Genomic DNA, 11,956 nt, shown 5'->3' with positions numbered 1-11,956 from the left:
AGCTATTTAATGGAATTAAGAATTTATTTTCACTATGATAAAAAAAAAAACAGCACTTTAGATAAAAATGAATTGTTCAGTATTGTGATTTTAAACTCACTTCATACACTATTGGCATTGAGTGAAAGTTCCTCTGTATTTAAGGACTGACATTCTTTTCCAGTGAGCTCACATTGGCTAAAGACATCAGTTCTTTTGCATACTAATTTTCATTTACAAAACAGTGAAAATAATGCCAGAAAAAACTGACAGAAAGGCTCTTTGTTTGGGGTTACATAATACAAAAATACTGCAGATTCATTACACACTTACTGGTTACAGAAATAGTGCTTTACAAATAATACTTTTATGTTGTAATTACAAAAGCAGGAGTAGAGTATAGAATGGCGAAGCTTTGGATGAATGCATTACCAACTGTAAGGAGGTTCACTTTTCCACACCGGCAGCTACATTGCTGTGACAGAGCACACTATACAAAAATAGAGTACATTATAAAATATGATTTTAAAAAAAGTAAAGGAGCACAAACATTAGCACCATGGCTTCTGGAGATAAAACAGAAATATAAGTGTTTACATAAAAAAATAGGGTTATGGCAAGGAACATAAGTCCCATCTTATGAATGTCAACACAGCACATGACTGCATTGCCTTAAAATTTCAAAACATCTGTTACAGTCAAATGTTATGCTCTCAACATAAACCTAAACAGACATTTCAGAGAAGTCTTTAACAGCATCAGCTTGACAAAAGACAATAAAATCGATTAGAAACATTTTTGCTCAAAGGCGATGAAATGCAATAAAATAGTGCAAGTATTGTGTACACATAATACAACATTAATAAATATGCTCTGTTTAAGATTGAAATGTTGCTGAATTAGATCTGTCATCTAATCCACAGCTTTTCTAAGAGAAATGAGGGGGGTCCCGTCATTTTTAGTAACGTCTCTCTGCAATTTGACGCACACACATCCCTCGTTGTCATCATCATCACATAGAAAACACAGACATTCATGTGTTGGCAACCTATGAGTGAGGTTGTGCCATAAATGAAGGAGAACCGGTGCATTTGTGAACATTAACACTTGACGTATTTAAAGTATGAATTCCAGGAACTGTTCATCACCTAACATGTCCAAGGAGAGGCTGTTGGTAGACCTGCGGCCATAGAATGAAGGTTTGCCTTGGCAGTGCAAAAGGGGGTAATAACTGTGATCAACAGGGGTCTTTGGGTTTGTTGAGATATCTGGGAGCCCAAAGGTATAGCTGTGGGAGGAATCAGGTGGCAGTGTCATCCCAAGGGGTGCTGTAGGTGGGAAGAGACGGACATCATCTAGACTGTGGCTGTGCCGATCCACACACACATGTGCCCTCGAGTTCAGCATCTTGAATAGAGATAGGAGGTGAAGAAAAAAGGTAAGAGAAGACAAAGGATAAGATAAAAGAAAATACAGAGTAATCCACAGTAAGTTAAGAAAAAGAAGGCAAGAAACAGAAGAGGTATGACAAACCTGTTTTAACAAATCTTTGTTCACAAGATATTCATCACTGTCTGGAGGAGATGTGTTGTTTTCTGTACACAAGATTTTATTGGTAAATTTTGACAGAGAATTTGAGAATACAAAAAATGGGTTTCACTGATGTGGTGAGAACAAATAAAAATAGTGGTGACAAAATACCCTGTAGGTCAAAAATCCGATGATTTATACCTGTTGAATGAGTGTCTAAGGAGAGTTCTGCACAATCCACTGACACCCCTTCAAGAAGATCAGCCAACTGGAACATCTCATCAGGATCATCCACAAGAACATCCTTTGGACTTCCAACATTGATTTTAAGCTCTAAAGAGAAGAGTTTTAGAAATGATTATTAAAAACATAAAATGTAAAATAAAAAATAACCCTCATCTACCAAAGCCATAAATGCATTTAAGAGCAGATGAGGCATAAAATGTGGAATAATGACATTACATCGTCTTTGAGCGACATGTTTGGCATAGTGTTTAATCTGATGAAGCACTGTGGGAAACAGCACATTTTCCAAATGTATGGAACTGCTAAACACACCTGCACAGATCAAACTGATGTCTCAGGGAAGCACAAATAATACTAACATGCTTTATTTGAGGTTAATACTATATATTACATATATTTATATACATATATTAATAATCAACATTCCACAGTCTTGTGGTTCATTTATCAACATGTATCTTTGAGACATACTGCCAAGTATACCTTAGTTAAGCGTAAGGGTGAAGGCAGGTGATGAGAACAGTAACATCGTTAACCTCTCAACATAGCACCAGTAAACCATAACACCCAAAAAGAAAACCGCAAAGGTGAACACAAGATCAGCATTACACACAGCTGCTTTTATGTCTATTTCATTCAACCTATGAAGCATCAGTTTACTCAAAAAAATATGCAGAGATGGATAAAATTTCCTGTACAAATCTTTCAATATAAAAATGCTCTCACCTTCTTCTTGCCAGTCCTCATCTTCTATTCGAGCCTTACTGCCTGCGTCAAACCCAGAGGTACAGGAGCTGCCACGGCTGGCTGCTGAACTGAAACACTTCTCTCCTTGCTGCTGACCTTCCTCGTCCATGGAGGCCATCTCTGTGGAGATGCTGTGCTGGCGGGCATCGGCTTCGATCCCAGAGCTGCTGGTCGAATGTCGAGACAGACCAGGGCTGCTCTCACTGCCTGGGGGGTCCAAGTCCAGGTCATCACTGATGTATGACTCTCTGTAACGCTTTTTCTCTAAAAGGAGAAGAATAGAGAACTCAAGATCAATATTGAGTTTTTTTTTCCAAATGAAGTTCAGAAATACAAAATATCATACTTTTAAACTACAGTGCTTCAAATGTGATTACTGAACAAGAACCTGTTTGATTCTTTGTGTAACAAAAAAAAGAAGTGACTTTCCGTTTAACTTGCAGTTGTTACTGGTGTGTTCTGTTGATTACAAGTGGGCTGCAGCCAGACTGTAATTATCAGTGACACTAATATTGTACTCTACCCTACCTTCACTCTCCTCCAGCTGGCGTAGGTGTTTGAGGGCAGGCTGGAGGCTGAGGTAGAGGCGATGGCTGCTGCTCAGGTGCAGGAGGAGGTGGCGAGAGCGGAACGATGATCCGGTGTAGTAAACCAGCTTCCTAGCTGACGGCAAGCCATCTGGCTGGATCTCGAATTTCTTACCCTGAATGGGACAACATGTCATACATAGTTTACAAAGCTAATGTGCATTAGATAATTACAATGACTCCAACTAATCTTAACAGTGAATGAAGAAGAGCGCAGTGTGTATACCAGGAAGGTGAGACGTCCCACATTTGACCAGGGGAAGTCATACAGCAGCTGTCGCATGTTGTTCACCTCCTATGATTACAAAACACACACACATAATTAAAAAGAAATACCTAAAATGCTTGTGAGCTTTTGTGTTTGCAAAAGCATAACAGATTTCTAGATATTATTTTAAATTAGTGATCAATAATCAACTGTCTTTTTGTTCACAGGATCCATCTGGTCTTGGCGAAGAGGCTAAGGGATTCTCAAGGTATCTCACGGTCTGTTGGCTCTTTAATCAGCCAGGCCTGGAGCCCTAATCCCCCCCAGATGGCCCCTGATGGACAGATCAAACAACTGACTGGCATGGCAGACGGCTCCTATCTCCTCATGCACTGCTGTTGGTGGCAATCCCACACATTCCTCACACGTCTAGTCAGAGGTTTTATAAGACTATAGATACAAAGACTGAATCTTTGAGCAAACGCAGATTCACTCTTGTGACGTACCTACTATGCATTAACAACACACTCACACATGCACGCACCTGATAAACCTGCATTCCTCGCAGGGTCAGACCGAGCAATGCTGTTCCTCTCTCCTCCTTTTTGTCCTGGACAAATGAATGATGAGATGTCAGAGAGGCATCTGAGCGGCTCAGATAAGATAGCTATTTCACAGCTAAGCCTCTCTCCAGTTCATTGGGAAACACACTGAGCTGCTGCTAACAACAAATTTAAAGTGATAACCCATTACGCAATAGATGGGCAAAATTTCAAAAAAATCACCCGGTAGATGAATGAGTTTGAAATAGGGAGGACAATAAACTGGCATAGATGGACGGTTACATAACTGCCCCATAGTTATTTGTACAGCACAGCTCAAATCAAGCCAAACTAACTGCATTTGTGTTAGAATTTCAGTCAGAGGGAAGAAGTATGTTTGAAAATAGCCATAGGTTACAATAAAAAATCATTTTTCATTTTAATTATACATAAAACACACCCTGCAGTATGATGTGTGCTACAAATACTCAAATCAAGCAGCTGGTTTCATTTGATGACACTGAAATACTAAATTGACCTTTTGCAGTCTGTAAAACAAGACAGGTACATCCTCCAGTCGACTTGACTCCCTGATGAAGAGCAGGATGGCATCACGCGTAGACAAGCCCCACAGCTCCTGATGCACTTTGGGCCCATGGCAGAGGAGGTAGTCCACTCCACGCTTAGCTACAATCTACACAAAGAACAAGGGACAGACATGTATAAGGCAGAGATCATAACATAACCTCAAAATATTAAAATATTAAAATCAAGTGGAGACAATTTTATTCAAATTTTAAACTAACATCTAATCATTAGATTCAAAGTGTTTTTAAAAGCTGCTGCCACATGGTAACACCTACCCAAGGGGGAAAGTAATCCTTGGGTTCAAAGTAAGGGGTGATCTCCGTATACTCTCTGGCCGGCGGGTGGTCACCGAGGTCAGCCTGCAAGGCGTAACCTGCCAGCTGGAAGTACACCTCCTCTTGCTGGCGACATTCAGAGCGAAGCACACGCTCACGCACATCAGAGTAGTATAGATGTCGTGACTTTCGTTCACTGGTAACACAAATAAAAAAGAAAAAGAAAAACAAGGGTAGGTGGGCGGAGGGGTAAAAAGATGTCAGAGAGGGGACACAGATGGATGAAAAACAGTGGTGAGGAAAATGTATATAGAACATATATAGGAGGGACATACCAAAGGAGTCTGCCGTTCTCTATGTAGTACTGCACTTTGAGGCAGAGCACTAGAGGCAAAGGTCTCTTCTGTATTGCCTGTGTGTAGAAAGAGATGTGTTAGAGTAGGCCTGTGTGTGTTAACATCTTTTTGTCATGCTAAACGCAAAGTTGTGGCATGTAGGCCACTGAACTGTGCCTCCAAATTAACTGACATGTATAATAGTTTCGAGAGTGGGTCACAACAAAATGCGTCTGATTCACACAATCACAATTTGCTACAGTTCAGAACAAGCTCTTACCTTTCCTGAATCTGACTTCCATTCCTTAGGAAAGTACTTAGTCAGTTTCTCCTCCATATCTAAAAATATGTGCTCATTATCTAGAAGAGAGAAAAAAACATCAGGAAACAAGCAGACAGTTAGCGAGCAAACAAAACAATAATGTAACCAAGCGTAAAATTTGCCAAACAATGGGATTCATTAGGGTAAAAGAAAAAAGCCGTTGTTCTTCCGTTTGTGAATGAGGGTACTAATGACAACAATGCTAATGTTAATGCTACCCAACACAGCTCTAATCTTGATATTTTACCATCATCTATCCTTCAATCCCCAGAATACAACCAGTGTTAATGTTGTTTAATTGATAAACTTATTCAAATTATATTTCAGTAGAGAGGCTAAGGAGTTGTTCATGACCTGTGTTCACAATGAGGATGTTGTATCACTTTCAGCCTGGTCCTATGAGTCATGACATGGGCATTTTCTATTTGATTCACCTTATCTCTTTTGTTCAACTTTGGGCAATCATGTTCACTGAGCCGTTTCACAACTCATTCCTTTAACCATCCATCTCCCCTTTCACCCTGTCTCAGTCCCACCCTGACTCATTCCAACTCCTTTACCTCTCATCCTTCACCGAGACCTTTGAGTAAGAGTTGAGTAAGGCTGCCTGTGTCATGACAAGCCCCCCTATCTCTTTCCCCTCCACTCCCACCGTGCTCTTCCCATCATCAATCCATCCCTCCCCTCAGTGAAGAGGAGGAATGCAAGGGTGCATTCCAGGCTTAATGAAGTTAATATTGCAGGAATCCAGGCCTAAGTGATCGCTGAACCAACACCACAAAAACAAAAGGCTGCTTGTTCAACTGGTGAGCCACACAAGATTACCAAGGCATTTCAACGTATTTGTACAGGGAAAGAGATCAGGAACACAATGAAACAAAAAAAGTAAGTGGATTACACCATTCAATTATGCAGACTTGGAGGGCAGACTGAAATTCTTTTTTGGTTTTAGTGAAATAGCCTTTCGGCAGAAAATATTTTCCACGATATTACGCAAACAAGTGACACCAAAAGAGTGGCACTGCAAAGCCCTGCTGTAAAGTGTTGTCATAATCCAAACATGATGCTGTTGTTTACAATCTGACTGATTCAATGCGTTAAGTCAACAAAACTGCTTGCTGTATGGTCATAATTTTCAGTTATCTGACAATATTGCTGTGTACTCTAGTGTGAACAGTCTGTTTGGGTTCAGAGGCTGAAGGGTCAATGAGGAGTGAACTTACCCCTCACCACTGTGAGGCCAAAGAAGTGCAGCTCTTTGACTCCAAGGAGCTCTGTCACACGGTTGAAAACATCCTGCCCTGTGGACTTTGGCTGGAGCAGGTGAAAAGATAAAAAGAGGCTGTATTCAATATGGATTCACAATGTGCAAAAACTATGTGGTGCAGCCAAAACATTCTAGTGATAAACAGAACTTTGATCATCTGTTAAGACCTCTTGGTGTCGTAGTAAATACTCACCCCGACAGTGATGTCCAGCTGGTCTTTGTTGGGGAGGAGAACACAAATGGTCCTCTCGTGCTTTATCGAGGTGGACATAATGTCTTCTGAATGTCTGTGATAAGTACTCTCTCTGTTAAACTGCTCCAGTCCTCTCTTGCTTTCTCTATCCCTCACTTTTTATCTGTTCCAAGGCAGCTTTTCCATGTTTTATCTAAAACAACAGATGACATCAGAGTGAGATAAGCAAAGTAATTAAAAAACATGATCCAAACAACACTTTGAAGTGAGTGATGAAGACCACAGAATGGAATTTATAAACAGATCATCAACTCGTGTGTTGGATTCGATACCAATGAGAAATAAATTCAACAAATCAGAACACATCAGTCAAAAGGTCCGCTGTGTAGCATGTAGCCATTGATGCATTGATTTTTCATTAGCATACTGTCAATCAGTCACAGCATAAACAATCCCATACGCAGACATAAATACATGGACGTCTCCCACTGGCACACAACCAAGATTAACTCAACATGGATGGTCTCTTCTGTGGGGTGACAGGCCAAATGTTTTACCATCACAATTATCTTCCAGAGGGATCATCCAACACATGAATCAGATACATGGCTCATAAATGACATAAGCTGGTCTACCTTAAAAAGCATCTTAACCCAAATCATTGGTAAATACTACATTATAGTGTATAAATGGAAAACAGGGAAATAGTTGGGCAAATAAAATGAGCTTATCATACTGTAATCCTAATAATAGTCATTAACTGGGAAACAACCAATCAGATAATCCTTGTGCATACCTTTTCTATTCTATCAGTATCTACAGCAACACAAAATTAGGAACTGAAGGAACTGAATTATTGCAGATTCTGCTGAGCATACTAAAACAAATGGCCATGACAGAGGGGGACAGTCTATTTGAAATCAAGACTCACCTGAAACTTGCCCCCTATACTGACCCGAAGCCCCAACTGGTACGAAGCTCATCTGATTAACGTCTTAGAATCAATTAATCAGGTTAATTACTGCTGCGTGCCGACTCTAAATCCCTTAAATCCCACTCTGGACAAAAACCAGCAAAAAAAAAAAAGAAAAGAAAAAAGAAAATAATACAAGGGACAGAAAAAAAAGATTTGTAACTGAAGCAGCCGAAATCTTTACTTTAGTAAACAAAGCATAGGAAGAAGTTGGACAAACGGCTGTTTCTTAGTGTCATACTTGTCTTACATCTAATTCTTGAGATTAGTATTGCCATTTAAGGAAACGATGTTAACATATGTTTAAAAGCACCAGCTGCATCAAATCTCACTGTTATAAATCAAAAATAAAATAAAATATTATAAATGTGTTGCAAGCATACAAACATTGTGAGAGCAAATGGTCTTGACTAAGAAAGCATAACATTTGTCTTACCAAATATGATTTATGGACATGTTGAAACACAGCCGCACTCACATCCAGGTGTCAGAGCAAACAGACAAAAAAACCTGAAATTCCTGTAGCTTGAACATCTGACTTGTTTGTGACAGAGTCAAACTATACTTAACATTCACTCTGACACTGTAGCTAATAGAGAAACAGATCCAAGTATTTTTTTCACTCTAACAATGTATATATAATAATTGTGTAATTTAAAAAAAATTCCTTACCTACTTTTTTAAACTTTGAAAGTTCTTCTACAACATAACTTATGACCATAACGAGAGAGCTGTAGCTCCACTACTACTACAACTACTCTGTTTGGCTAATACCATATTGTGAGCTATGCTGCAAAAATATATCAATACCGTTGCATTTATAGTGTAGACTACAACAGACTGACATATTTTTAATTCAGTAATCATAAATGAGTCACTGAAGCAATTCCACAGAATATATAATGATAACCAAACAGTAATACACTACATTGGAAGAAGAGCGTGCAGACATTTGTCAGCAATTCATGCATGAAGCAATACAACTGAAAAATAGAAACAGATTTCTAAAGAGAAAAAAAAATGCTTTGTATGGGAGTTTGGGTGGTCTTGGTCCTGTGGTTTGTTTTTCCTTTGCTTGTTTTTATATGTGCATCTAAACTTTACTTGCAATCCAATGTTTTGCCATAACTTTTTCCCACTTGTAGCATTTAGTTTGCCATACTTAACTTCAATGCAATATAAATTTACTTAAGAGTTCAGTTGGAAAAACATTACCATAGACAACAGCTAAGTTTCAATGCACCCTGATATTCAGATGTAAAAACACAAACGAAAACTTAAGTCTACCTTATTGAATTTATTTACAAAGTACATGGCATATCAAAGACAAAAAGCTGGTGTAAAGCAGGTGAAACCTGAGCGACCTTACTCAACCACAAATCCAGAGTACAGTCAGTTATATAAACTACACTGGTCTTAACTGTATCCCACCTGTTTACTATCAGCCCAAACAGTGCTGGCTGACGTCTTCAGACATCCCCCTTGTTGCTGACCAGGGTGAAACCTGGCATCACATGAGAGCAGCCATCTGTATGCCATAATTCCCCTCCAAGACTGTTATAATCCCTGCTTCTGAGCACACTGCTGGCTGTTGGAAAAACAACATCCCCTCTGCACTGTGCAAGCTCTCTGAAGTGCCAGAGATCCTTACTGCCTGCTGAAACCATAAAGGAATGGGAGCAAAGGAGGGGTTTCTGAATAAACAGGGGAATACCATTTACACTCATCCCACTTGAAAACAATAGGGTGAGCCAGCTTTTCAGTCCTGGGGAGCAGTGCTTTGCTTAGGGATGACTCAGAGCCCTGATAGGCACACAGATAATCAAGGTTCAATGGTTTCTTTAACGCTAGAATAAAAACAGACTTTAAACGAACTTGGAACTGGAGTACAAAATAATTACACCCTGCTATAAATAATCCAGGTGCATTGAAAATTCCAGTTTTTCATTGTTTATCTCGAATTTTATTACCAATTTATCAAACGGTCGCTTAATACTTAACATAAGGAGCTAGTTGCCGTTAGTTCTGTCAGTTTAAATTTAAGTACACATATTTATGAGTGAGAGAAACAAAGTCAAAGAAACTTAGAGTTAGAGTTAAACTGATGCTTTTTACTCCCAGTCGTGGTTACATGTGTGTGTGTGTGTGTGTGCTTGTGTGTGTGTGTGGTTGGATGGGATGGTAACATAACGCAACAAGTGCATCACTAATTCTGGCTACTCATTTAGCTAGCTATAAGGCAATACGTTACTTACCATCATATTAAATGAGGTGAAGGGGTTCACACTTCAGACGCAGGTCTTCTCAAAGCTTGTTCAGACACTCAATCTTCTTTTTTCATCCGAATAACAACATGACAGAAGTGAGTAAGTAGGACTCCTCTTGCACCCCTTCTCCATTGCATGTTGCAACTTCTTCCACCACAGAGAAGCCCAAACTATTGGGCCATACCATTTTGAATAGTTGTGGGGGTGAGCTGTTCTGATTGAGTATTGGTTGTAAATGTTTATACTATTTTCACGTTGTTGTCAATAATTATTTTAGTTCTTGTCACGTATGAATGGATATGAATTAGACATCCATATCCATATAGGGAAATAAGCTTCGTATTATTTCAATACACTACCTAACAGATATCCCCCCCGATGTTTTGCGTTGGTAGAACAATCTCATGCCAATTAGAGGACCAAGCAACACGAGTGTGGATACCGATCAAGATCTTGTCACTAGCGAAGAAAACTATCAGATATTTCTTAGAAAGTAATCTTTTAATGCATATTTGTAGGTGGTATCAGTTCTCTCATCTAACTCTATCTCATCTAATGAATTGTTGGACTATTGCTGAGTCCTGAATTACCTGTTGTTTGAATAATCATGAGCACATAAGCCACAGCAGATCACACCATAACCGTAAATGCACCTTGCCAGCATAATTTCACTGCATCAAATTCTAGTCTATGCATTGAGTCTTTTTAGATTCAACATAATCAAGAATAAAGAATAGTCTATGAATGATTCTTCCAACAACTGTGCAAATGTGTAAATTACAAGAGGACTTGACATGACTGCATATTCTGATTGTAGCTACTATATATTATGTAGTGCTTTTATTAGTCACTGTAATGTGAGGGACCACAAACATCAAAAGCTCCAGGTTCACTAAGTGGCAATTGTGGTGGTTTGACTAATTGTACTTTGTTTGGGAGTATGGGAAAATGCACTAACAAAGTACAATATCAACTGAGCTTTGACTTGGAGAGTGATCCTTTATTTAGATGATATTGTGCACACATGGTGCATATTCCTAAATTAATTTGCATTAAATAAAATCACCAACCGGAAAATCTGTAGCCAGCATAAGCATATTTTACACTGTGCACACACACTGTGAGGTGAAGGGGTTTAAAGGTGCCCACCAGCTCATTTTTGCCTCAGGGCATCCTTGCAGCTTTTTCTGGCCATACCTACACCTGGCTCTATTCCTTATTTTTTGGCTTTCTGGATGAGTGGAGGCATGAAACACAGAGTGGCTTTGTGTAACAGAAAAAGCAGGTAACGTGAAAAGTATGTTTCCATATGCCTTTCTCTCTTTGATAGCCCATATATCCAACTACTACTGTGGTCCTGGCTGGAGGCAAGGACCCACGCAGGAAGCTGGATGTGAAATAACTACCCTGGTATTACAAATTTTAAAGTATAAAGGCGGACAATTTATTTCTCTGAACGAGCATTGAGTCATGTGAACTTTCTTGTAAATAAATGTGTTATATGTTGCACACGAGCTGTAGTTTTGTAGTTTCTGGTCCTGTTCCATCCTCCTTATAGAGCTTAAATATAGATGTTGGTGCATTACCATTTTATTGGCTTCTAGTTCATCACTTAATAACTAGTGATACATCTGTTTCCAATATCATCAGCTTTTAGTGTAGTTGAAGTGCACGTGTGCCTCATCTGACTGTCAAACCACACCATAAGACCCATTATCGTGGCCCTTGTTGCAGTAATGAATATCAGCACCCGATAGGCCCACTTGTATGTTTTTCTTTTCATGTTGGAATAAAAAAATATATATAAATGTTTCTCCTGGGTGTAATAGTGCTTTTTTTTAATTTAATTAATTTTTTTTATAAATAAGCATGTCTATATTTCTGCGTGCTTAGGGGG

General features: G+C 39.1%; 1 protein-coding gene across 3 annotated transcripts; it reads right to left on the bottom strand.

Moving 5' to 3' along the window:
- Positions 1–5: 5 nt before the first annotated feature.
- LOC111658903 (FERM domain-containing protein 6) lies at positions 6–10,184 on the bottom strand. Of its 3 annotated transcripts, none has more exons than XM_023411601.2 (14): positions 10,048–10,184; positions 6,820–7,012; positions 6,583–6,673; positions 5,318–5,397; positions 5,038–5,114; positions 4,703–4,898; positions 4,378–4,533; positions 3,842–3,907; positions 3,316–3,384; positions 3,031–3,205; positions 2,482–2,766; positions 1,711–1,842; positions 1,513–1,574; positions 6–1,386 (listed from the first exon to the last, which is right to left on the bottom strand). In XM_023411601.2, the coding sequence occupies exons 2-14, from the start codon at positions 6,895–6,897 to the stop codon at positions 1,096–1,098; spliced, it is 1,758 nt and encodes a 585-aa protein (XP_023267369.1). In that variant the 5' UTR covers positions 6,898–7,012; positions 10,048–10,184; the 3' UTR covers positions 6–1,095. The 3 variants fall into 3 exon arrangements, with proteins under 3 accessions (XP_023267369.1, XP_023267370.1, XP_023267371.1); XM_023411602.2 differs by lacking the exon at positions 10,048–10,184 and adding an exon at positions 9,224–9,444; XM_023411603.2 differs by lacking the exon at positions 1,513–1,574 and having other exon boundaries at positions 1,197–1,386.
- Between the last annotated feature and the right edge of the window lie 1,772 nt (positions 10,185–11,956).

The sequence above is a fragment of the Seriola lalandi genome, unplaced genomic scaffold (genome assembly GCF_002814215.2).
Source record: "Seriola lalandi dorsalis isolate HSWRI2012SDOR001 ecotype SW California unplaced genomic scaffold, Sedor1 jcf7180002054470, whole genome shotgun sequence".
Taxonomy (NCBI): domain Eukaryota; kingdom Metazoa; phylum Chordata; class Actinopteri; order Carangiformes; family Carangidae; genus Seriola; species Seriola lalandi.
Note: the sequence above shows the minus strand (reverse complement) of the source record. Positions and strands in the feature narration are given on the sequence as shown.